The sequence below is a fragment of the Sus scrofa genome, chromosome 9, assembly GCF_054392235.1.
Source record: "Sus scrofa isolate SSC_HxYL_T2T_F1_AM1 chromosome 9, Sscrofa_HxYL_maternal_Yorkshire_Landrace_v2.0, whole genome shotgun sequence".
In the NCBI taxonomy this organism is placed as follows: domain Eukaryota; kingdom Metazoa; phylum Chordata; class Mammalia; order Artiodactyla; family Suidae; genus Sus; species Sus scrofa.
The window spans coordinates 6,666,898-6,692,518 of record NC_139391.1 but is presented as its reverse complement, the minus strand read 5'-3'; the positions used below and the strand labels follow the sequence as shown (position 1 = coordinate 6,692,518).

Genomic DNA, 25,621 nt, shown 5'->3' with positions numbered 1-25,621 from the left:
GTCTCCACTAGACTTTGCAGAGGTCTGGTAGCTTTCCTTGCGGCACTGCCCAAGTCCATGTTCTTTGGGCTCTTTGCGTTATAGTGATGTTTCTTTCTCCACAGGATTATAAGCTTGTCTTAATTTACCTTTTGAGTCTCCAGCACAGTATTTATAGATGTTTGTTTCATGATAATAGTTGAATGTTCCTGGTTACGTTTCATTAACTCCAAGTAGAGAGTAACATATATTATGCATTTTGGAGACTTTGTGTGTATTGCAAATAACTGTGTGTGTGTTTTTTTTTTGAAGAGTTTGGTCCTAAAGGGGGGAAATGTCAGTTTTTAGGAAAATTGCTTGTGAGGAATTTTGTCCTTCTCAGTGATGCCAGATACATGGGATGTTATTTTATCTAATATTGTTCATGTCACTTCGCATCTGTAAAGATGGAGACAATGACTCTTGCTCTGCCCACTTCACAAGCTATAGTGAAAACAGTTTGGACAAGGAATGTGAAGTGCTTTGTGTGAATAAACGGCTATACTGATGCAAAGGTATAGGATGTAGTTGCGGTGGGCTGGAGAGAGCCATGGATTTAGAGGACCTGAGTTCTGGTTCTGCAACCTTGGTGGTTGATCTTGTGGCAGGTATTGTCTTTCTGAGGCTTAGGTTCCTAGTCTATATAATTGTAATAAACATGCTTGCCTTTTAGGGTTCTTCAGGGGGGGATTAATTGAGTTGTGAGACATCACCTTCTTTAAATTCTTGAAGTTCTTATCAAGTGTTAGTGTTTTAATTTTTTAACTTAAAATTTTTTTTTATTGTGACCATGTTGGACACCAGTTCCATCTATTTTACTTATTTGTAATACATTGGCAAGTTTCATTCTTTTTATTTTAATTTTTTTTTGTCTTTTTGCCTTTTCTCGAGCCGCTCCCGTGGCATATGGAGGTTCCCAGGCTAGGGGTTGAATCGGAGCTGTAGCCACCGGCCTACGCCAGAGCCACAGCAACGCGGGATCCGAGCCACGTCTGCAACCTACACCACAGCTCACGGCAACGCCGGATCCTTAACCCACTGAGCGAGGCCAGGGATCGAACCCGCAACCTCATGGTTCCTAGTTGGATTCGTTAACCACTGTGCCACAATGGGAACTCCGGCAAGTTTCATTCTTGCATCAATCTAGCATCCTACTCAGAAATCCAACCACTTTCAATATTTGTGTTTGTTCGTTTCCATCCATGGTTAAAGGCACCTGATATGGTAGAAAGACGAGTGGATTTGGAGCCAGAAAGACAGGGGTCCAAGTGCTGTGTAGGAGGTGGAGATATGGGAAATAAGAGGAAGAGAGAGAGAATGGGAAAGAAGGGAGAAGAATGGGATGCCCTGTGAGTTTCGTGGCTACTTACAAGCCTGTTTGAAACAAACCAGATCCTGGGCAGGGTCCCTGTGGTCCAATGTTTTAAAATCACACATTGTCTCAAATCAGCAGGCCTTGCTCAAGCATACAGATAAGGTGTAGAAGGTAGCTGACGATGGCCAGTCCTTGGTGAAGCTGTCGCAGGTATTCCACCGTGAATGCACGGGGAACTGGAAGACACCCTAAGGTCTCTTTCAAGCTTGAGAGTCTGATTTGTTGACTAGGTGTAGAAAGCTGCTCTTCTTTAGACCGTTTGGATCCATGTAATTATAAACTGCACTTTCTCTGTGGCTTTTATGTATGAAACCTTGTAAATGCCAAGTATAGCTCCAATCACCTTTCGTTGCATCTCATGCAAAGTTGCAACTACCAGTTTCCAAGTAATCCTTCTTTCATCAGGATTAATGAAACACCCACATGTGCCTTGCTCTGGGTGTGGGACCCAGTAGGGTGACCAAGTGCCTGTGGGAGTTGCTATTTTAGGGGAAGGAAGCCCTAACCAGGTTTTGACCAGGTTTCTGAGGAAATTAGTTTTATGGCAAGATTTTTGTGGTTAAGAATGGTGTCCTGGAGAAAGAATCATGGGAAATTTTTGAAGATACTGTAGATAGGACCTAACCCTCACCTTCTTTCACCAAGACCCAGGCTAGGCCAAGTGACTTTAGGAAGCCATGAATATAGTCTGTGAACTCTGCAGCATTTACCTCCAGGGGCTTCCAATACCAAACCTAGTATGGTTTCTGTCATCGGCGAGGCTGTCTTCAGGAGGCATCTTTACATCAAAACTGTTCCTTTAGGAGTTCCCGTTGTGGCTCAGCAGAAACGAACCTGACTAGGATCCATGAGGATTCGGTTCGATTCCTGGCTTCGTTCCGTGGGTTAAAGGATCCAGCCTTGCTGTGAGCTGTAGTCTAGGTCACAGATGCACCTCCGCCTGCCGCACCCGTGGCCCTACAGAAAAGCAAAACAAAACAAAAACTGTTTTCTTTAGTTTCTTTTACCTTTCTATCAGTTCTGTGTTTGTGAGCCAACACTGTGCCACATATGTTGCCTGTAGGGACAGAGCCATTTGCTCCTCTGTGACAGTGAAACAGGGTGAACAGGTTCTTAGGTGTTTTGTAGAAAGACCTTCTTGAGGGAGAGCTGAATAAGGCCTCATGGATGTCATTATGAATCCTCGCTGGGTTTTGATCTGCCTTCTGCTTTTCTCCCCAGGAAGCTCAGGCTTACCAACACTGCCTCATTACTCAGCCCCTACCCTCTGGAGAGGGAGAGTGAGGCCTGTAAATAAGCTCCAGGTCAGGGCTTCCCTCCGGCCTTCTCTCGCCGTGGCTTTGCGCCCTTGAGACATGTCTGCCATCCCCCTTCCAGCAGAAGACCCTTCTGTGCTTGCTCCTTCAGAGGAGTTTGGGTCCTTTAACGTTTGTAAAGCTCTTGCATCTTCAGAAAAAAATCTTAGTGGTTACTTTTTTTATTTGCTTTGGGGGGGGGCACACCCACAGCATATGGAGGTTCCAAGGCTAGGAGTTGAATTGGGGCTGCAGCTGCCAGCCTACACCACACCCACAGAAACGCCAGATCTGAGCTGAGTCTTCAACCTGCACCACAGCTCATGGCAGTGCGGGATCCTTAACCCACTGAGCGAGGCCGGGGATCGAACCCGCAACCTCATGGTTACTAGTTGGATTTGTTTCTGCTGAGCCACTACAGGAACTCCTAGCAGTTACTTCTAAAAAAAATCTTTTTTTTTTTTTTTAATTATAGTTGATTTATAATGTTGTGCCAATTTCTGCTGTGAAGTGGTTGCTTTTGAAATTAGAGCTGTTGAATGTTTTGATTAAAAAGTTGATTTTTATGAGGAGGTAGAGAGAGGTACACGTCTTCTTCGAGCCGCCAAGAACATGCTACCTTTTAGTCATTCATTCAAAGATTGTTTATTCACGAGTGGTAGAGAAGAGTTTAGAGACCAGATGGACAAATCACTACGTAGGTAACTAAGTCACTTAACTCCTGAGCCTCAGATTTCCTCATCTTTAAAATGGAAAGAGGGAGTTCCCCTTGTGGCGCAGCAGAAATGAATCTAACTAGGATCCATGAGGACACAGGTTCAGTCCCAGGCCTCGATCAGTGGGTTAAGGATTTGGCGTTGCCCTGAGGGGTAGTGTAGGCCAGCAGCTATAGCTCCAATTCATCCCCTAGCCTGGGCCCCTCAGTATGCCGTGGGTGTGGCCTTGGAGGGGAAAAAAAAAAAAAAAAGGCAAAAATAAATAAATAAATAAATGAAATAAAATAGAAATAAAACCTTCTTTATAGATTGTCCTGAGAATTAGATGAAGTGACCATAAGACAATGGGTTCTGGGCTCAGATTTTGCCTTCATCACTTACTGTGTGACCTTAGGCCAGTTAAGTAATCTTTTTCATTCTCCATTTCCTTTGCTGCAAAATAGGGTTAATCATAATATTTTGGGTTATTGTGACATTGGGCTATTGTGAGGATTAAACCAAATAAAGCTCGGAAGTGTTTAGTGTAGTGCCTGGCCCATACTAAGTGCTCATTAAATGTTAGCTATTAATTACAACAATAACAGCAATGACAGTAATGATAGTCTTTAGGTGTTTATTATGCTAGGACATCAAGTGGCAGAGGAAAGACTAGAAGGCATAGTACAGAGTAGTGGCTCTGTAAGCGTTTTTCCTGCCAGCTTTCCTTGTGAGAGGGCCTGTAGGGACCGAGACAGGCTCTCCTTGGGTCCCAGCCTACAGCTTCCTACAGCGAAAGCTTCCCTTCCAGGCTGAGGTAAGAGGTTCAGAGAGACTTTGGGAGAGAGTGGGAGGACCAGTCTGGCAGGGTGGAGGGTTTGGTAAGGGCAGTGAATGACTCTGGAAGGTAAAACTGGGGCCAGGTCACGGAGGGCCTTGAATGCCAGGCCAATTCTTTGTCTTAAGAACCACCCATTCCCGAACTAAGGGGAGTCTCTCCCTTCCTGTCTTCTGCTTAAGCTTGTAAAAATGGTAATACCCTTTCAAAATGATAACATTTACATTTAAAGAACAACAACAAAACAAACACCCATACCCCATCCAGCTTCGAAGATGTACTTGTTACCAGGCCCTTTGAGACACCCTGGGTGCTCTGCCCTCAGCAGCCCGCCTCCAGCCCCCCTCTGAAGGCTGTGCAGCATTTTGTGTTAGTTACATGGTGTTTTCTCTCTCTCCGTCCTTTCTCTTCCTCTTTTAAAAATGGATTTTCCCCGCTTATCCTGGTCTTTTGGGGACAGTGCGCAGGGTCTGTGGAGCCCAGCGGGGGCCATGTGGCCCGCCTCTTGCCTGGCTGGGCTGGGAGGAGGGCCGGAGAAGCTGTGCCCCCCGGGAGGGGCACTGTGCTGGGGGAGGGGGGCTGGGGAGACGGGCCGGCTTCCTTGGGCTGTCCTGAAGCGCAGGCCCAGAGGCTGGGCAGCTTTGGTGGAGAGGCTCCAGAGGGGAGTTCAGCGCCTCTGAGGCCAGCGGCTGGAGGCTATTGCCTGCTGTTCAGCGCCATGGGAGGGTGGGGGCACCTTTTGAGACCCCTAGCCATTCTTTGGTGTGCTAGGGAGCTTCAGGGCTGACATAATGCCAGATGTGGCCAGGGTGACTTTAGCAGGCCTGCCTCTCATTTTCACCTCATGCATTTTTGGCAGTGTTGATTGTGCCAGTCGTTAAATTATGTTTGCGGCTTTGCTTTTCTGTAAAACCTTGGGGTTTTTTGCTCTGCCTTTACTTTCCTGGTGCATCTTTGAATCTTTGAATACCAGTCGGTAACCGTGGACTGCAAGTAACACTGCGAAAACAAAACAATATGGGCCTGCCTGGGAGAAGAGGGGCCATTGGAGGCCCAGCAAGGGCCTTGGTCCCACTCCCTCCACAGCGCTGCCCCCCACTCACCATTCACCACAGTTATTCTCTGGTGGCCAGAAAGTTGAATTTAGAAGCCTTCCATCCGGATGTAGTTCAGTGGTACAGACTGAAGGAGCCCCGGTGTGCTAGGTACTGTGGGGGAACCCTAGTGAGCTGGAACTGGTTATGCCTTTGAGTGATTCACATTCTAGATGTGAAAACAAGGCTTCCAGTGCATATGCAGTTAAGGCAGTACAAGGGCCAAATGCAGAATGTAACCACATTTTTCTGATCACCAATGTAACACAGGGTTGTTGAAGATAATTTCAAACATGAAAAGAAACATACAGTGTAGAAAGTCCCCCACAGTCTGACTCTTACCTCAAATAGCCATTGTTATCTGTTACTGTTTGAGGAGGTAAAATTTGAGCTGACCATCAGGTAAAATCTGGAGAGGTGGACTGACAGAAGGAGAGCTCTGATCTCCTCCAGGGAGGTGCACTCCACCGGCTTCCTGGCAAGTGCTGAGCCGGCTTCTGCTTGGACACCTTGGTGACACGGGGCCAGCATGCCCAAGTAGGAACTAACCAGTGCTCAGTCCCACCTTGTGTCTGGGTGCTAGTGTGTTGGGTACCATACAGATGTTATTGAATCCCCATCACAACCTGATAAAACCAGGTAACTTATCCTTGTTTTACAAGTAGGAACACGGAGACTCAGAGGTTACCTGCCAGGGTCACAGAGCAGCAAGTGGTGTCAGAGCCCTGCCATTCACTAGCTCTGTGATCTTGGACAAATTATTTTATCTCTGTGGCTCAGTTTCCTCATCATTGTAAAGATGAGTGATAATAGCACCTACTTTACAAAGGGGGTTTTTCAGATTAATGAGTTAATACACATTAGGCCAGCATTTATTACAACTTTTTTTTGGGGGGGGTCGTTTTCTGGCTGCTTCCGCAGTATGTGGAAGTTCCCAGGCTAGGGGTCGAATCAGAGCTGTAGCTGCTGGCCTACACCACAGCAACACGGGATCCAAGCCCTGTCTGTGACCTACACCACTGCTCACGGCAATGTCGGATCCTTAACCCACTGATTGGGGCCAGGGATTGAACCTGCATCCTCATGGATACTAGTCGGGTTAGTTACCTCTGAGCCACAATGGCAACTCCTCTTACACCTCGTTTTCTCTCTTGTTCTAACATGATCCACATCATCTCTGCACTCACATTAATTCTGTAGACGGCCTCTCTGTCGTCCCTGCCGTCCCTCATACTTCCTTACATTTCCTCCCTCTGCTTCCACTCCTTCCCTGCTCTTCATCCTTGCTCCACCATGTCTCTCATCCCCCTGCTTTCCATTCTCTTACCTAACCCCCCATGTCCTCATTACCTGTCTCCTGTCTGTTGTGGCAGCCGTCTGACTCGCCTCCTTGCTGCTGGTCTCATTCATTCATATACCAGGATAGTTTCTCAAAGTACACTTCTCAACATGCCACATCTCTGTGCTAAACATAAAAAAATAAATGTTCACGGGAGTTCCCATTGTGGTGCATTGGCATCTGTGGTGTCTTGGGAGCACTGGGACACAGTTTCCATTCTTGCCAGGCACAATGGGTTAAGGATCCAGTGTTGCTGCAGCTGCCGCTTAGGTCAAAACTGGCTCAGACCTGATCTGATCCCTGGCTGGGGAAATCCATATGCCGCAGGGCGGCCAACAAATAAATAAAATGTTCTTGGAGTTCCCTGATAGCCTATCGGTTAAGGATCAGTATTGTCACTGCTGGAGTTCCCGTCCTGGCGCAGTGGTTAACGAATCCGACTAGGAACCATGAGGTTGCGGGTTCGGTCCCTGCCCTTGCTCAGTGGGTTAACGATCCGGCATTGCCGTGAGCTGTGGTGTAGGTTGCAGACGCGGCTCGGATCCTGCGTTGCTGTGGCTCTGGCGTAGGCCAGTGGCTACAGCTCCGATTGGACCCCTAGCCTGGGAACCTCCATATGTCGTGGGAGCGGCCCAAGAAATAGCAAAAAAAAAAAAAAAAAAAAAAGTATTGTCACTGCTGTGGCATGAGTTCAATCCCTGGCCTGGGAATTTCTGCATATCGTAGGCAAGGCCAAGGGAAAAAAATCCCAAATAAATGTTCCTATCTTATTTCTTGAAGTTCAAGATTTTCCACCTCTTACCCCAGCTCTCCCTTCCAGTCTGTGTCTCCACTGCTTCCACACCTCCTCTCTGCTTTGGCTTCCTTACCTCTCTCTCCATTTCCATCTGGGCAAGTTCTATCTATGTGTTTTAAGATCCAAATTAAAACATCATGTTTTCTTAGTCCTTCCCTATTCTCGACTGCTTAGAATTTTTATCTTTTTGTGAGTTAGCACATGCTGTCTTGAAATGTAATTTCGAGTCTCATTTCTTCTCTCCTGTGGAATTTTAACCCACCTCGGTGTAGATGCTGGGTGAATTCATCTTTGTATACGCTCTACAGTGGCCTCGAGCAGTCGGTGCACCTCGTAGGTGTCTAACAGATGTTTCTGGTGTGAGTGAAAGCAGGATGCGGGCCTTCCCGAGGCCCGGTGGCCCCTCTCTCCCGTCTGGGTGAGGGTCGCTGTTCAGGGGGAGGGAACGCCGCGGTTTGTTTCCCAGGCGTCAGACATCTTTCCTTTCGGCCGCGGAGGCGAGGCCGAGCCTGTGTGCTCAGCTGCCGGGCGCCAGTGCCCGCGTCTGGGAAGGGGCCGCAGCCAGCGCCTGCCGCCCTCGGTCCCGTGCCCGGGCCCCTCCACCCCTCCCCGCCAGTGCTCGGCGGCGGCGGCGGCGGAACAGGGGATTAGGTCCTGGCAGCGCCGCTGGGGTTTGGGCGGCCATTCCTCCGGCGACAAGAGCGCGCAGCCGCCCGGCGGGGACAGCGCAGGCCCGCGCTCCGGGGCCGCCGTCGGCCCGGGCTCCCGGTTTGGGTGGCCGAGGGGGAGGAGCGGGCGCCGCGCGGCAGAAGGTACGGGCTGGAGAGGTTCCCCCGGGGAGAGGGCTCGGGGCGGCCAGGTCCCAGGGCCGGCGGCGCCCGCCCGCCCGCGGAAGGAGGCCGGCGCTTTGTGTGCGAGCCGTGCGTGTGCTTCAGAGACGCCGCCCGCCCCGGGCCGGCAGGAAGCTGCCCCCGTGGAAGAGGGCCTGCGTCTGGCTCGCTCTCCGCGGTCTCTGGTCCCGGGCTTCCTGCCTGCCCTGCTCGCCGGCAGGCAGGGCTGATCTGAACGCCAGGGCCGCCCGTGGCCTACCCTTTCTTCCCTGCTGCTGGCAGCGATGGACAGGCCCTCGCTGCTGTCCTAGGAGCGCGGAGGGGGAGTGTCCGGGGCTATCAGGTTTGTCTGGCAGGCCGCTGGGAGATGTGCTTGGGGTGTTGATGCACAGTTTGCTTTGGCTCTGGCGGCCGTTGCCGTGCAGTGTTTTTGTCTGCCGGCCTCGGGCCCCTCGTGGTCTCAGGCTCGGGCGTGCGGGCCAGGCCTCCCGCGCCCCTCCTCCCCGGTGCGCCCGCGCCCCCTCCCTCTGGCCCCGGCTGCCTCCCCTCCCCCTCGCTGAGCGTTCCCTGCTCGCCGGCGCTCCCAGACCGCGGAAGCTCGCTGCGCCTTTAAAGAAAGCAGACTCCTGGCCGTGACGCACTTCTGGCTGTCAGCCAGGAAGATCGCTCCTGCCAGGCTGACTGAGAAGAAAACCAACAACTTTTCTTTTGTGTGTGGGGTTACTTTCCACTAGCCCCCCTTCCTCCTCTCCTTTCAAGATTTAAATGCTAATGGCGGATTAAAACCTGTAGATACGTGTGGCTTTGGGAGTCTGGTAAGGCCCTGCCTGCACTCAGACTTTTTCTCCTCGCTGCTTCGCTGGGTTTTTGTTCAAACATGGACGAGGGGCTGCGGCGGACTCTCCCCCTCACCTCCCTTTCCTGCGCCATCCTGGGAGGGGAGGGGAGGGAGAGCAAGTAAACACGCAGGACCAGGCGCCGGAGCGCAGCTCGCCAACATCCGGGAGTTGGCGCCTTTCGGAGCGAGGGCTTGCTTTCTTTCTCCCTGGCGGAGGTGTCAGCGTGTTTTTGTTCAGAGGGGGAGAGCGTGTGCGCCTGCACGTTGAGCTGTAGACAGCTCAGGAGAGCGTCTCCATTCCCGAGTGAGGCCTGGGCGTGTGCGCAGTGTGTGCGCAGTGCTGGCGGTGGGGGGAAAGGTTCATTTCGTCAGCTGGTGGGGACCAGCGTGTGTGAACAGAGCGGTGGGGGCAGGTGCTGATGAACGCTGGAGTGGGCTCCGAGCTGGTTGTGCCGTATGTGACTGTAGGCCCCAGGTCTGCTTCATAATTGCAACCCTTGTGCCCACATCCTTCTGATCCGGACCCTGCAGAGCGTGGGGGGAAGGGCAGATAGCTGCAAACCACTTGGAAGAAACCAGGGAAACCTTGGTTTCCCGTGCAGTTCTTCCCAGGTTCCCCACCAGAACTCTGGCCCAGAGTCTAGGCTGCATAGCGAGGAGGGTCTGGGTGACGAAGGAAAGGCCTGAGCCTAGGGTGAGCCCCTTAGGGGGCCCAGGGAATCCAAGCTGGTTTGCCCTGACCTCAGGGCTGCAGAGAAACCCGTTGGACCTGGACAAGACGGTCTGCTCAGACCTCCTCGGGGAATTGAAAAGGATTGTGTTTTTTTCCCTTGTTGGCTTTTCTTGGGGCTGCTTGGTCCTTGGGTTTTTTACCTCCTCCCAGCCAGGGGATGCACCAGCAAGATATTTCCTATTCTCTTCTTTATGACAAGTTAGCCGTGGTGACACGGCTTGGCCTTTGCTGGGCTGCTCTGGGGCAGCCTACCAAATAGGTGTGGGTGGTTGGGTGACTATGCCTCCTGCCCTGTCCGGGGAGGAGGAGGTGGAACACCCTCAAGATTAGGGTATTCACTGTTTGGCTGGGGGTCCCTCAGATGCCAGGCATGTAACCCTTTCAGAAAGGTGTACAGAGCTTGGAATTCTTACGGTTATAGGCAGGTAGGCTGTCTGGGTAAGTAGTGGTAAAGCTTGCCATTGACCTTGGGCGCACAGTTGGGATAGCAGTTTCCCTCATGAGCTGTGTGAGCCTGTGGGCCTTTGGAACCTGCTGGTAGAGAGGGGGGTGGGCCTTGAGGTGGGACCCTTTGAGGTGGGAGTTTGTGTGGGCTTTGGGCCCTGGAATTCTGGGAATGGGAGCCAGCACCTAAAAGAACGAGGGTTCAGCGGAGGTGAGGGCCCATGGGCTGAGCCGTCAGTACAGTTCTGTAGCTCTCTGGGACCAAAGATCACTTTTGTGTTATCTTGGGTAGGACTGATAGTCAGAGGGCAGTAAGTGCCTAAGAGGTGGTCTTAAAAGAGTTGGCCCCCAGGCTGGGGGGCAGGGTACGGAGAGCAGTACTGCTGCAGCTCAGACCTTCTGGCCTTTGGCCTATCACTTGGTCAATCCTTAAAACTCAAGCTTTTCCAGAACAGACCCCAGAGCTCAGCAACCTGACCTCCTGTCTGGGTCCTTGCATCTGAGCAGGTGGTTTGCATTAGCCTCAGGCCTGGTAGGAAACCAGGGCTAGATTTTAACTCTTTATGAACCAGAGAGGGTACAGGCCAGGTGACTGCTTATCTCTTGTTGACCTTCAAGTTCCTTGTCCTGATACAAATTCTCAGGACTCATGGAGGAGTTACTGTAAATGTGGGAATTGAACCTGATGTGAGGGAGTTACATTATGTCAATTTTGAAAATGTAAAGACCATGCAGGAGGAGGCAAGGCCTTTATGAAAAGGCAGCTGCTTCGATGTCTTGGTTCCTTCTTGAGCCCAGGGAAAAGAGAGAGTGCCTTATCAGCTCTCTGAAGCCTTTGTTTTGGCTTCTGGGGGCACTCCTTTTGAAAGACACAGGTAGGTAGGAACTCTAAAGGTGTCCAGAGAGGGCCTGCATTTCCGAGATTTTGTTGGTTTGTTTGTTGATTGGGAGTGGGGGGGGGGGGGAAGTTGCCTGATCAAGTTGGGATGAATCTTAGCAGACCCTGCTGTGAAATGGTTCCAGGCTGTAGTCGCAGGGATCTGTTTTTCCATCCCCATCACCCAGTCTTCTGGGTGGGGCCTGCCTCAGATTTCAGGGGGAGGGTGTGGAGGATGGTGCTCTGGCTGGGAGCCCTCGAGTTCCAAGCCAAGGCCTGCTTAAAGCTGTAGGCTCGGTGCCGAGGACTAGCTGTGCCACTGGCTTCAATCATTCATTACCCAGAGAAGAGTGAATGGCTAGGCCGGCCTAAAGGCTCTCACCCCGACGTCCTGTCTTTGAGTAAGTGTCCCTTTATGGGCTTTGAGCCGATAAGGTCCTTCCTCAGGTTGCGAGTTGGATTTTGCCGATGTTGTGCCTGGGGAGCATTGTGCCTGGGGAGCACGGCCGAAGGCATTTGGCCTTGAGACCAGGTTTCCTGAGCAGTGGAACTCGTTTTAGACGGGCTCCCCTGGGACGACGTAAGGGTTGTGTGTTTTGCCTCTGAGATGAAGGGAAGAGGTTGAGCAGGTCATTTTTAGCAACACAGCTGTGGGATCTCTCAGAGCAGGCAGGATCAACCTCCGGTTGCAAATAAAATTTCTGACTGAAGTTTTGGGCCTCATCAAAAGGAGAGCAAGTCTAAAGGGAGCTGATCTGGGCCTCATTTCCCTTGTTCTTGAAAACGCAAACTTTTTTTTTTTTTTTTTTTAAGAAGCCCTAGTAGATGATGATTGTTGTACACCCGTAAATGTAACAAAATTCATTAATTAAAAAAAAAGAAGCCCTAGTAGAGCGTTTGGTCATTGCGGCCTTAACTGTAAGTGCCAAGCATGGTCCTTCTAACTTTTGGCCCACCACCGGAAAAGCCTTCTTGCAGTAGCTGAGGCCATTCTCTCTGTATCCTACCTGGGGGAGGAGGCAGTTCGTGCCCCTCGATGGCCGTGCTGAGTGAAAATCATCGCAGACTGAGGAACACATGGGCGTCTTAGCTTCCCTGCCCTCCTGAGAACTCCCTTAACCACTTCACCTGCTTTTGCCAAAGGCCAGGTGAATGGGCTCATTTCCAAGGCTGTGGCGTTGCTATGACAGGTGGAGTCATTGGGTTTCGCAGTGCCAGGAAGCAATTAATTATAATTAGCAATTAGTTGTATTTAGCATTTATTTTCTTCTGTTATTTAATTCTTTCTGTATGTTTAATTTCACTCCTCACCCTGTGCAAGCCCCTCAGAGACAGGGATCATGTCATTGCCTCCTATTTCCCATGTAGCTTCTAGCACAAGATGAACATAGGACTAAGGACTAAGAAAATAAGCTTTTTGGTTGGTTATTAAGCAGAGTACAACTTGCATTAGGAAGGCCTCAGATATGATGGGCAGTGGATTATCAGATTTATATGTCTGTCTCTTTCCGCTGCTAGGCAGTGGTCACCTTGTGGACAGGAATGGTGTCTGTCTTATCCGCAACACTTTGGTTTTGTTTTTTGTTTTTTTGCTTTCTTAGGGTTGCACCTGCGGCATATGGAGTTTCCCAGGCTCGGGGTCAAATCAGAGCTACAGTTGCTGGCCTACACCACAGCCACAGCAACACCAGATCCGAGCTGCGTTTGCAACCTACACCACGGCTCACAGCAACGCCGGATCCTTAACCCACTGAGCGAGGCCAGGGATCGAACACACATCCTCATGGATCTTAGTTGGAGTCATTAACTGCTGAGTCATGAAGGGAATTCTGGGGTTATTTTGGGTTTGTTTTTTGTCTCTTTAGGGCCGAATCTGTGGCAGATGGAAGTTCCCAGGCTAGGGCTCGAATTGCAGCTGTAGATGCCCGCCTACACCACAGCCACAGCCACAGCAATGCGGGATCCTTAACCCACTGAGCAGAGCCAGGAATGGAACCACGTTCCCATGGTTACTAGTCAGATTGTTACCACTGTGCCATGATGGGAACTCCTCCCCAGCACTTTGTATGCAGAAAGTGCTTAGAAAATACTGATGCCACAAGCCCACACCTTGGCAATGCTGATGTGTAGGGGGCGTTACAGATGTTGTAGCTCTTAGCACTCTTGTTCCTCCTCTCTGAGAGAGTGGCAGATGGGGCACACCTGTGGCGGGGGGAGGGGCGGAGGGGCTGATTGCACCCATGAAGATGTGTGAGAAATTTGGGGGCTCCTAGGAGGTGTTGGGGAATATTTAGTCACCAGGTCCATGGTCTCGTGGGGAGGTTGGCAGGCATATGGCTGATTTCCACTGGGAAGGGGAATCAGGGGCAAGGATATGCCAGGATAAATACCTAATCTTAATAAGATCTCCACCAGAACTGGGTAGATTGGCTTCATCCAGTCCACCATTTGAACCATGTCTGACAATTCTCTGAGGGATATAAAATCCAGAATTTGAAGAGGTTTCCCCCAAGGACTTGGTTATTGTTAATTAGATGGAATTTGGGTACCTGCAGAAAGAGCCAGAAATCAACCTTTTTGCTTAAGAACAGAGATCATTTATTGAATGCCTGCCATGTGCCGGGCACTGTGCTATTTGCTTTATCTGCAAAGCATCACAGTAACCCAGAGAGGAAACTGAGACTAAAAGGAGGTCCCTGATGGTCTAGCAGGTTGAGGATCCAGCATTGTCACTGTTGTGGCTCAGGTGGCTGCTGTGGCATGGGTTCGATCCTTGATCGGGGAACTTCCACCTGCTGCAGGCTCAGCCACAGAAAAAAAAGTTTTGCTACTTGCTCAAGGTCACAAGACCATGGTTACATGGAATCAGCATTCAGGCCCAGGTGTGTGTGAAAAACCGTGTTTGGTTCCATGTTTTAATGGAACCATGTCCCAGTTATTGCTGAGTATGGAATAATTTCAAGCCATATTTTAAGATACATATAACATACATTTATTTTTACATTGTAAGATAAATTATAAATTACTGAAAAGTTGGGACAAAAAACCCACTCTAGTATTTTTTTTTTTAATTTTAGGGCCACACCCTTGGCATATGGAGGTTCCCAGGCTAGGGGTCAAATCAGAGCTATAGCTGCCGGCCTACACCACAGCCACAGCAGCACCAAACCAAGCCATGTCTGACAACTGATCAATTTGGCCAACTTAAAAAAAATTAGAGAATATTTTAAGGAAATAAATTTTAATTTCCAAGTAGCATGGATTTAATAAGAAGATAGTGTCTTTAATCAATATCAAATCCCTAGTTGGGAAATACGTATTTAATGTATAAAGCATACATTCTCAGTCTTTTTTTTTTTTTTCCTTTTTTTTTTGTTTTGTTTTGTTTTGTTTTTTTAGGGCCGTACCCATGGTATATGGAGGTTCTCAAGCTAGGGATCTAATCAGAGCTATAGTTGTGGGCTGCAGCCACAGCAACTCGGGATCTCAGCCACATCTGCAACCTACCCCACAGCTCAGGGCAACGCCGGATCCTTAACCCACTGAGCAAGGGCAGGGATCAGACTGAGTCCTCCCGGATATTAGTTAGGTTCATCACCGCTGAGCCATAACGGGAACTCCGTTTATAGTAACTTTGATGTGCACTCCGAGCTCCCTGAAAGCGCCCATGGTGCTTGGTGGATTAAGTGCCAAGTGCAATGTGATTTATTTAAGTGTTCAGAACGGGTGAATGGACCCATTCTCCTCCCCACCCCTGCCCCCCCTTGTGGATCTCGGATGTGATTAACGGTACTTCTCTTGGGTTCCAGGTGCATCGGGGTGACTGTCTGGTTTCACCACGATGACGCTCCATGCCACCCGGGCGGCTGCACTCCTCTCTTGGGTGAGTGGTCTTCCTCTCCTTGGTCGGCCGGACCTCGCCAGGAAGCTTGGGAGGGCTGAGAAAGGCGTCTCTGGGAGCCAGGGCTGTCTATGTAGGCTCTCCTCTCTAGACAAACGAAATACAGCTTTGCTTTGCTGTTCTCCTTAGATTTTAACTTTTATTATTCTTGACGGTGTCACTCCTGACAAATGATCCACGCCTCTACTTGCGTGGCTTCGAGGAGGCTTTCCTGATGTTTATTTTCTCTTTCTGTCCTGGGAAGGGTGGCTGCAGAACAGAATGGAAACCCATCCTCATTTGCTCCTTGTACATTTTTCTAGAAAGGCTCGATGCCAAATTTCACTGACATGTAGGGACTTTGGTCTTGAAAGGCCTTTAATCTCAGGGCAAGGTTCTCCTCGCTTTCTTTACCACGTTTCTGTCAGCTTCTGGTGTCCTCCCGGTGCCTTGCTTACTTCACCAGAATCCTCCTGCTAGGCCTTTCGTACACGTCTGCCCAAGACAGTGGCGAATGAAAAAAGTCACACTTGAGCATCTGCTTAGACACAGAAGGGGCCGTAAAGTGTAACGATGACACGTGGGCTTTAGAGTCAGATGGCCCAGCTTAGAATCACTTCGACCCACCCAAGGCAAGTTAATGAGCCTCTCAGCAGCTCATTTTAAAATCAAAATAAAGGTGCTATTAATCCCTCAGTGAATTAATTTGAGAATAATGAGATTATGTGTGTAAAAAGCACAAATACTAAGAATTTTCCCTGGGCATGCTATTTGGTACAGGGTATTTCAGTAGTCACCCTGACTACTGATCAGTTAGGGCCAACCTAAAAAAAAGTTAAAGAATATTTTAAGGAAATACATTTTGATTTCCAAGTAGTGTGGATTTAATAAGACAGTGTCTTTAATCACTATCAAATCCTTAGTTGGAAAACACGTATTTAATGTATAAAGCATACATTCTTAGTCTTTTTTTTCTTTTTTTTTTTTTTTTTTAGGGCTGTGCCTGCGGTATATGGAGGTTCCCAGGCTAGGGGGCGAATTGGAGCTATAGCTGTGGGCCACAGCCACAGCAGCTCAGGATCCAAGCTGTATCTACAACCTTCACTGCAGCTCACGGCAGTGCTGGATCCTTAACCCACTGAGTGAGGCCAGGGATTGAACTTGCAACCTCATGGTTCCCAGTCAGGTTCATTTCTGCTGCACCACGGTGGGAACTCCCCATTCTTAGTCTTTTGTTTCTGAACTAGGTGAAAATTTTAGTTGTAAAGTTTAAATGGATATTTTATTTTTAAAAATTTTTTTATTTTTATTTTTTTTCCTTTTTCTAGGGCTGCTTCCCACAGCATATGGAGGTTCCCAGTCTAGGGGTCTAATCGGAGCTGTAGCCGCTGGCCTACGCCACAGCCACAGCAATGCCGAATCCGAACCGCATCTTCGACCTACACCATAGCTCACGGCAACGCCGGATCCTTAACCCACTGAGCAAGGCCAGGGATTGAACCTTCAACCTCATGGTTCCTAGTCGGATTCATTAACCACTGCGTCATGACAGGAACTCCTAAAATGGATATTTTAATATTTATATTTTATATATTTTATATCTACATTTCAGTGTTTCATGTGTGTATTACAGACATTATCTCTTCCTTCTCTTCCCCTCATCCCCAAGAAAACACTGGTTGGGTTGTGTCTGTGTGTCTGGTTCAGTGGATTAACTGAATATTAGGGGATCCTTTAGCCACATTGTTTTTAAGTTGATCAGTTTATTTCCATCCTAGGCTTGTTTTTATAGTGACTGCTACCTTTACAGAGAAGGACAGTCATTTTATTTAACAGCAGATACTTGCATACTTTTCTCAAAAATCACAGTGAGCAGGAGTTCCCGTCGTGGCGCAGTGGTTAACGAATCCGACTAGGAACCATGAGGTTGTGGGTTCGGTCCCTGCCCTTGCTCAGTGGGTTAACGATCCGGCGTTGCCGTGAGCTGTGGTGTAGGTCACAGACACGGCTCGGATCCCGCGTTGCTGTGGCTCTGGCGTAGGCTGGTGGCTACAGCTCTGATTCGACCCCTAGCCTGGGAACCTCCATTGCCGCGGGAGCGGCCCAAGAAATATCAAAAAGACAAAAAAAAAAAAAAAAAAAAAAAATCACAGTGAACATACATTAATATATTAAAATGTAGATACAGTTTTTCAATTAAAAGCTGGGCGGCTAGAGTAAATTTTATGACATTGTAGTAACGTGAAATAATGCTTGTTAGATTAGTGAGAAGAGTGGCACAGAACACAAACATGCAGATGACAATTTACAGCTGTGATTTTTTTTTTTTTTTTAATGACATGGGAAAAAAAGACTAGAAAGACATACATCGAAACGCTAATACAAATGCATGTATTAAAATACTAGAGTGGGTGTTCCCATGGTGGCTCAGTGGTGATGAACTGGATTAGTATCCATGAGGACACGGTTTTGATCCCTGGGTTTTGATCCCTGGCCTCGCTCCGTGGCTTAAGGGTCCCGTGTTGTGTTGGGGGGGGAAATGCTAGAGTGAGTGAGGATTTTTTTGTTTTCCAACTTTTAATAATTTATCTTACAGTGTAAAAGTGAATGTACATTGCATGTAACTTAACATATGGCTTGAAATTATTCTGAACCCAGCAGTTATAATGAATAAATTGTTATAGGAAAGAGGGAACTTTAGGATTTGACAGCCTTAACCCCCAAAGCCTTATAGGCACGTCCTTGGTTCTTCGGTGAGCTTGGCCCTCACTCATTTTACACCCTGACGAGAGATGAAAAAACTTCTCCACTTCCTCAACTTTCACATGATTTCTTATTTGAGAGCAGAATAATGCACAGGAAAAAAGTACATTTTTATATCCATGAAAGAAACGGTTACTGAATTATTATTTAATTGGCATGAGATGAATCCAGATTCTTTAAATTAGCTGGCTGATATGATTTTTTTCAATCTTGTTACTAGTGAACAAGCATTAGCAGCCCTTAATGTTTTACCTAGATTGCAGATATTAAAATAAGATAGTTTTTGGATGCTTAAGTCTTGGCACTCTCTTCATTTTCAACGGGTAGAAAGGAACCTTGGCCTGGAGTATTCAGAGTCTTCCTAGAAAAGTCCCACTGGCCTTTTCTAATTAGATTCAGCATTCCCACCCCCCTGCCCCCCTGCCCCCCCACCAAAGAAAAGATGGTATAAATTATCTTTAAGATTGCAATGAGAGGTCATATTTTATACTTTGCACTTAAATTTTTTTTTTTTTTTACTTTCAACCTAGTTTAATTTAGATTCATGTGGAAGTTGTTCTTAATATAAAAGTATTTAATGGAAGTAAATACTATCATTTCTATAGCTGAATCACTAATTTTTTTTTTTTAAATCCTCTTTATCCTCCGGTGCAGTCGGCTAATTTAACTGCTGAGATGTAGAAATCTTGCTGGATCTCCTTCATTATTTTAATTTTATTAACCATTATGTGCTTTGCATGTAATGCTTTTATTTTGTAGTGTGTTCTTGCATCTGCAATCCCATTCGAACACACATTTATTCTTTAAGGTCAATAAGGTGGGGGCTCCCTCTTTTTGCACGTGAGAAAATAGGCACAGAAGAAAACAAAGTTGATTGCAAAGGTTCCCGGCAAGTTAGTGGAGGAGCTGGACCCAAAGTCCTTGCCTGGGAGCCCCCAGCCCACTGCCTTTTAAAGAGCACATTTAAGGGGGAGGGACAAATTAGGGGTATAGGATGAACAGATGCAAACGACTGTGTGTAAAATAGATAAGCAATAAGGATTTACTGAATAGCACAGAAAATTAGATCCATTGTCTTTTTAGGGCCTCACCCACAGCACATGGAGGTTCCAGGCTAGGGATTGAATCGGAGCTGCAGCCGCGGGCCTACACCACAGCCACAGCAACGGGGGATCCATGCTCGTGGGTACTAGTCAGATTCGCTTCCACTGAGCCACGACGGGAGCGCCCCCATTATCGTGCAATAACCCATAATGGAGCATAATCTGCAGAATACGGATTCACTATGCTGTATACACCTGAAACTAACATAATATTGTAAATCAGCAACACTCGAATTTCAAAAAAAAGAGCACATCTATAAACAATGGAATGTACTTGTTTGCACATACCTACTATGCTGAAGTTGTAAAATACGCCTTGTAAAGCAGGGTAAGTCTCCTTCCGTCAGTCGCACTTGCGTGGTTGATTGACTTAGCAAACCCTTCTTTCCTGGTAGAGTACTCCAAAGGTAAATTGCAGCCTGGGCTTCTGAACTTGGTACCTGTAGACTGTGTGAGTCTGCCCTGTAAAAATCAACCATATGTGCTTGTTGAATAACCTGTGTACCTGACTTATTTGCCTGTGACTGCTGGTGAACTTTCTAGTGCTGATTTAGCTGCACGCTTGCCTGAAGGCAAAGCAGGGAATGGGTGGTTGACTCAGCACTGGTGCGGTGTTCTTTGGGATTGCTTGTTCTCCTTTCCCTTCCTCCCTCCTCTTCTGTTAGCTTGCTCCTCCGTCATTTCTCTCTGCCTCCGCCAAGCTTTTCTATCTGAAAAGAGTGTTCAGATGCATTAATAACAGGATTTGATATCTATGTGGAAGTGTATAAAATACATGTAGTGTATAAGGTAAATTTTGAGTAGATAAAGTCAGACACAAAGGAGACAAAAAGGGCTGTAATACCGAAAGCTTTCTCTTTCCCTACCTAGCCATCAGGTTCCTCTCTCTAGAGGCAATGGTGGTGAGTTTCTTCTAGAAACTACCAGTATCCTAGAACCATTTTTTGCCTAATTACATTTAAAGTATACCCCGGGTGCTGGAACATCCTATGTGAATTTAAGCTCTTATTTATCTGAAGCCAGAGGAAGGACCTCAGCTGGCTGTTAGTGGATGAGTGGGCACAGCCGCATTCCCGTGCTGGAAGGGAAGTCCTGGACTCACCTGTTCTGTCGCACCTTCAGCTACAGCTGCACTGGAAGTGTCGGCACCTGGGGAGAGGGGTGAGCACAGTGCTTCTTGCCCTTACCGGCCCTTTCACCAGACTCTTCCTTCTGCCTCACAGGTAAACAGTCTGCATGTGGCCGACCCCGTGGAAGCCGTGCTTCAGCTCCAGGACTGTAGTGTCTTCATCAAGATCATAGACAGCATGTGAGTTGGCACCATCCCTCTCCAGCCTCTCAAGTGAGGCTGCATGCTGGGGTGGGGACTGCCCTGCTCCCTTTCCTTGCTGACAGCTGTGACTGGAAGGCACAGTGTTGTCAGCCAGTGTGGGCCAGGAGGAAAGAACACAGCGACCTCATCCTCCAGTCCTTGTGTGTCTGTGGGAGAAGTTTCACTCCTGTCCTGTCCTGAGGCTCCCTCACTCTTGTGCAGAAGTGCTGCCCAGTCTCTCTTCTCAGTGCTGGAGCCTGCTCTGGAGTTTCCTGTCCTTCGTCTCAATGGGAGCCCTCTAAGCCCTCTTTCGAGACACATCCTTCTCTCTCAAGCCCTCTTTGCAACCTGTAGGATCAGGAAGAAGAAAGGGCAAGTCCAGGAGTTCCCGTCGTGGGTCAGTGGTAATGAACCCAACTAGGATCTGTGACGATTTGGATTCGATCCCTGGCCTTGCTCAGTGGGTTAAGGATCCAGCATTGCCGTGAGCTGTGATGTAGGTCGCAGATGTGGCTCGGATCTGGCATTGCTGTGGCTGTGGCCTTGGCTGGTGACTGCAGCGCCAGTCACACCTGTGTGCTGAGTACTTTTATGTGCTGTGGATGGGGCCCTACAAAACAAAACAAAACACGCAAAAAAATAAAAGAAAGGGGAAGCTCTTACGCTCTAAGCAGTGCCTAAAAATCTCATCTTTAGCTTGTTCGCACAGCACAGATTTGCCCCTTTCTCACCTTTTAGAGCAGTTCTGGGGTTTTCACTTACCTCTTTAAATTAACTTGCTTTGTGAGGTCACTTAGCATTTGATAAGCTGCTGGTTGTCAGGAAGCCAGGATTTTAGTTTGAGCCTCTTCATTTTAGATCTGTGTCCTTAGCACCTTTCCTCTGAACTTTGCAGTTATCTGGGAAATTAGTGGAGAGGGGCCTCTTCCCTCCTATCTTATCTCTCTGGAACCCAGCAAAGATAGGTGGAGCTGTAATCTACATTTATCTTTTTCAAGCTCATACATTTCATCCTTTTTCCTGTACCCTCAAAGGATCCTTTCAGGAATTACGAAGGGCAAAACCGAGAGACCTTTCACTTCTTTGTGCTATAGGCAAAAGTAGAGGCCAGACATGACATAAGGAATTGGGGGGACCAGTGGAGAGGACCCCCTTTTTTGTTTTATTTTGTTTATTTTTTTATAATTTTTCAATTTTTTTAATTTTTATTTTTTTTTTATTTTTAGGGCCACACCTATGGCATATGGAGGTTCCCAAGCTAAGAGTCAAATTGGAGCTGTAGCATCTGGCCTGTATCACAGCCACAGCAACGCAGGATCCGAGCCACGTCTGTGACCTACACCACAGCTCATGGCAAGGCGGGATCCTTAACACTGAACGAGGCCAGGGATCAAACCTGCGTCCTCATGGATGCTAGTCAGATTCACCTCCCGAACTCCTCCGCCCCCCACCTTTTTTGGCTGGGCCTGTGGCATGTGGAAATTTCCGGGTTGAGGTTCAAACCCAAGCCACAGCAGTGACAATGCTGCATCCTAAACTGCTAGGTCACCAGGGAACTCCCTGACCCTCCCTTTTTGGAGGAAAGCACAGCAGGGAGTTCCCATCGTGGCTAAGCAGTAACGAACCCGACCAGCACCCATGAGGACTTGGGTTCCATCCCTGACGTCCCTCAGTGGGTTAAGGATCTGGGGCTGCTGTGAGCTGTGGTGTAGGTTGCAGATGCGGCTCTGATCCCGCGTTGCTGTGGCTGTGGTATAGTCTGGCAGCTGTAGCTCCCATTAGACCCCTAGCCTGGGAACCTCTATACACCGAAGGAGCAGCCATATAAAGGACAAAAAGACCAAAAAAAAAAAAAAAAAAAAAAAAGTACATCTAGGCAGCTAACATCAATGGCCAGCGAAAGCATTAGGCTGGCAATACCTGACCTACAGTTTAATTTCAGCATCTCTAAAGGAGATGCAGCCAGATGCAACATGCCTTGTAATGTGCAATACGGTGCAGCATGGTTTCTTTGGACTTAGGAATGGATCAAGTAGCTTTTGCTTTTGAGAAGATCCATTTCTTTGGGCTGATGACATGAACAGTAGGTATGTTCAGGGGTGAGGCCCTGTCCGTGTTTAGCTCCTGTGGTACAGCCCCGTGGGACATTTTCATCGGGAGGGCCGCAATTCAAGATACCCACCTTCCTAGTTCTCACAGGTGTCGCCTGAGCTGTAGACTGGAAGAGATGGGTGGGGGCGGGGGAGGGGGTGTTCTGAGGGCAGGGCCGGTGAAACCCTGGGTTAATGCTGATGTCCACCTCAGATCCAGGACAGCGAGACCGCTTTCCTCTGGGAAAGCAGACCTTCTTGGCGGATGTGTAAGGGCCGATTCATTTCTGGTGTTCTTCCTGTGGCTAAGCAAAATCAGATCCCGGTTCTGTGGGGAAGGCAGTGGAGGGTGGCAGGGTGGGTGGTAGGTAGAAGCTGTGGGACTTGATTAAGAGCTGTACCTTTGCCCCTTGGTCTTCTCTCTGGGGACACTCAGCAGAGAGAAAACCCTCTGTTTTTCTGTGTGACTAGGCTGAAACAAACTAAAAGCCTGTCTCATCTTTTTTTTTTTTTTTTTGCCACTCGTGAGTTCCCTGGCCAGGTATCAGATCCAAGCCACATTCGAGACTCAAACTGCAGCTATGGCAATGCTGGATCCTTAACCCACTGTGCTGGGCTGGGGGTCAAACCTGTGTCCCAGCACTCCCAAGACACTGCCAATCCCATTGCACCACAGTGGGAACTCTCTGCCCAATCTTTTTGATACCTGTGAGGTTTGCATAGCAAAGTTTAGTGGGGGTGTTTTTTCCAGAAAATGTGAGACCCTGACATTTGTCTTACTGATGTTGACCTCCTCTCTTCCCAGTAAACAGCATCCTTTGTTAGTCAGCCTGTGTGTAATTGGCACCTGCTATACTCCTAGCTTTCAGCTCATGCAAAGTGGTCTGTTAAAATGATGCACTTGTGGGAGTCCCATTGTGGCCTAGTAGAAACTAACCTGCCTAGTATCCGTGAGGCTGCAGGTTTGAGCCCTGACCCTGCTCTGTGGGTTAAGGATCTGGTGTTGCCATGGCCATGAGCTGCAGTGTAGGTTGCAGACATGGTTCAGATCTGGCATTGCTGTGGCTGTGGTGTAGGCTGATGCTGCAGCTCCAGTTAGACCCCTAGCCTGGGAGCTTCCCTGTGCTGCGGGTGGCCCTAAAAAGAACCCCATGAGTGTCATGGTGTCATAGGAGTTCCTGAGAATGAAAGCACTCAGAGACTCAGCGCAGGCCTGAAGGATGGGCTGGGTTCCTCCGGGACCCCATTTTCTAAAACATCCACGCAGCTACACTTATCCCAAGGGCTTGGGTAGGGGGTTTAGTGGTCAGATAAGTTTAGGAAGTAATGCATGTTGTATCTTCTTCTTTGGAAAATGTTTGGTTTGGGTTAACCCAGTATTTCTCCAACATTTAACCCAAGAACGCTTTGTTTTTATCTGAGGTAAATAAATCACTGCTCTCTGCAAGGCACGGATCCACAGCGTTCCTGGTTAGGTTGGGTAGGGAAGATGGCTCTTTCAGGAGTCTGTGAGGAGACGAGTGTCCTTGTAGGAGACTTGGTAGGAGTCCCTAATCACAGACCAGCTGCCCAGAATGCTTCCTGGGCGGCGGGGGTGGGGGGCGTGGTGGGGTGGTTCACCCGGAGCAAGCCTTTGTAATCACGTGGGATCGGAGGGAACGCCTCTGAAGGCCTTGGCTGGGGGGCCTCTTGTGCTTTGCAGGATGTCTGGCTCTGGAGGAGTCTAGAGTCTGCCCTGCCTTCCCCTCTAGGAAGGTGATTGAGGCCTGGAGTTTGGGCTTCTGAGGAACAGAGGGCCTTTTAATCAGGATCTTAAGCTGTAGCCTAGAGAGAGAAGTCAGCTTTCTAGCTTGGAGAGAAGGTCATCGCCCAGGAAAATGAAACTGCACTTGGCCTGAGCGGCGGGGGCGGGGCTGTGAGAGCTCCCCCTGCTGCTTCCCGCCCTCATTGCTCTCTGCACTTGGCGTTGTGCCACGTCAACCGGCGAGCCCTGCGAGGCCACAGATTAAGAGCGACTGCTGCGTGGCCTGGCCTCTCAGAGGCTTTTGCCACCTGGGCCTTCAGCCTTGCGTGTGTTGACCTTTGCCCTGTCCCTGGAGGGCCTCGCTCCTTCCTGCTCATTGTGCTTGGACCCCCTTTCCCTTCCCGGGGTCCTCTTCACTCCGGCTCCAGCCACCTTCCCAGGCCTCCTGTCCTTTTATACTTGAGCCGTTCTGGCCTAGCGTCCCAGTCCTCTGTGCTGCTTCCATCCCCACTCAAGCCCCTTCCCACCGAGCTTTTTGATCTTTAGAGGGGCTGGGAGAGTGCCACCTTTTCCAGGAGGACCTCAGGCCTCAGGTCCCCGCTTCTCGCCCGGCACGGTTCCTTCTTGGCTGGACGGTATCTTGGTATCTTCTGCCTGCCTCCACCGTCTGGTCTGGTTCCCCCCGCAGACCCAGCACAGATCCAGCCTGCAGGGACGGTAGGGCAGCATGTCACGCACTAGCAAGGCGGGAGGGGTGCTGAGCGCTCTGTCTCACCTACTTGCTCTTTTCCAGCCGTGGCGCTGACAGAGGACAGCAAATCCTGCAGCAGCCGGTGCCAGAGAGACTGGAATTTGTGTGCAGTTTTCTGCAGAGTAAGCACCTTTCTTGTCCAGCTGGGATGGAACTGCCGCCTCAGCTCCTGGAAACCAGGAGTCCAGGAGAACCAGGGCCCAGTGTCTGGAGGAGCAAGGCTCGAGGCTGCCTGCTCTGTGCCACGGGGATGCGTTCAGCCTGGCAGCTTCCCATCTGGTGATGCCTGCACCAGGCGGGGAAGTGTCCCTGCAGGCTGGGGCCCATGTCCGGGGGTCCAGGTAGAGCCAGAGGGTCAGTCTTGGGGCCTCATCGCCTTGGGCCCCCCGAACTCCCCCAAAGGAGACAGAAGGATCCATGCTACCCTCTTCCCCTGCAGGGAGAGCATTTACCCCAGAGCGCGTTGAAAGGCTTGCCTGGGTGGTGGGAATAGGGGAACAGGCAGGTGGAGGTTGGCGGTCTTGGCCCTTCTGCTCCACTGCTTGTGTGACCTTTTTGGACATGGGTTCCTTGCCTTTCAGTGAAGATGGTAATAGCTGCTCTTAGGTTAACGGGTAGAGCTTCTAGCCCCGAGCTCCCCCTGTCCAGCTGTGACAGTCCTCATCTTTGACACCGGAGCCATCTGCTGTCTCCACCTGGAGAGAAGTAGAAGAAAGGTGACAGTGGATTTCGATAAAGCAGGGTGTTGGTAATTGAGCCCAGCCCCCCCTGGCAGCAGTGTCCCCATCGCTAGTCTGATGCAGCTGCAG

At 49.2% G+C, this 25,621-nt stretch overlaps 1 protein-coding gene and 2 long non-coding RNA genes across 39 annotated transcripts in view; 1 reads left to right on the top strand and 2 right to left on the bottom strand.

Moving 5' to 3' along the window:
- Nucleotides 1-25,621, top strand: part of NUMA1 (nuclear mitotic apparatus protein 1) — a 70,918-nt gene that overhangs the window by 26,714 nt on the left and 18,583 nt on the right. For 11 of the 36 annotated variants that reach the window (XM_084975040.1, XM_021062426.2, XM_084975025.1 and 8 more), the window contains 3 exons: nucleotides 14,979-15,052; nucleotides 20,139-20,224; nucleotides 24,855-24,934. In XM_084975040.1, the coding sequence (XP_084831166.1) occupies nucleotides 15,011-15,052; nucleotides 20,139-20,224; nucleotides 24,855-24,934 (208 nt within the window). In that variant the 5' untranslated portion in view covers nucleotides 14,979-15,010. Of the gene's footprint in view, nucleotides 1-7,694; nucleotides 8,260-8,380; nucleotides 8,621-8,972; nucleotides 9,093-9,272; nucleotides 9,591-14,978; nucleotides 15,053-20,138; nucleotides 20,225-24,854; nucleotides 24,935-25,621 lie in introns of those variants that run through there. The other 25 variants (XM_084975045.1, XM_084975036.1, XM_084975031.1 and 22 more) reach the window with 7 other exon arrangements.
- LOC146399699 (uncharacterized) lies at nucleotides 760-8,731 on the bottom strand. 2 transcript variants are annotated; one of them, XR_014814543.1, is made up of 3 exons: nucleotides 7,710-8,731; nucleotides 6,663-6,777; nucleotides 760-2,350 (listed from the first exon to the last, which is right to left on the bottom strand). It is a non-coding gene; the product is annotated as an uncharacterized LOC146399699 (long non-coding RNA). The 2 variants fall into 2 exon arrangements; XR_014814542.1 differs by lacking the exon at nucleotides 6,663-6,777.
- Nucleotides 14,857-25,507, bottom strand: LOC146399698 (uncharacterized). Its single transcript, XR_014814544.1, has 7 exons — nucleotides 24,628-25,507; nucleotides 22,410-22,645; nucleotides 20,990-21,126; nucleotides 20,018-20,837; nucleotides 19,482-19,625; nucleotides 19,204-19,377; nucleotides 14,857-15,544 (listed from the first exon to the last, which is right to left on the bottom strand). It is a non-coding gene; the product is annotated as an uncharacterized LOC146399698 (long non-coding RNA).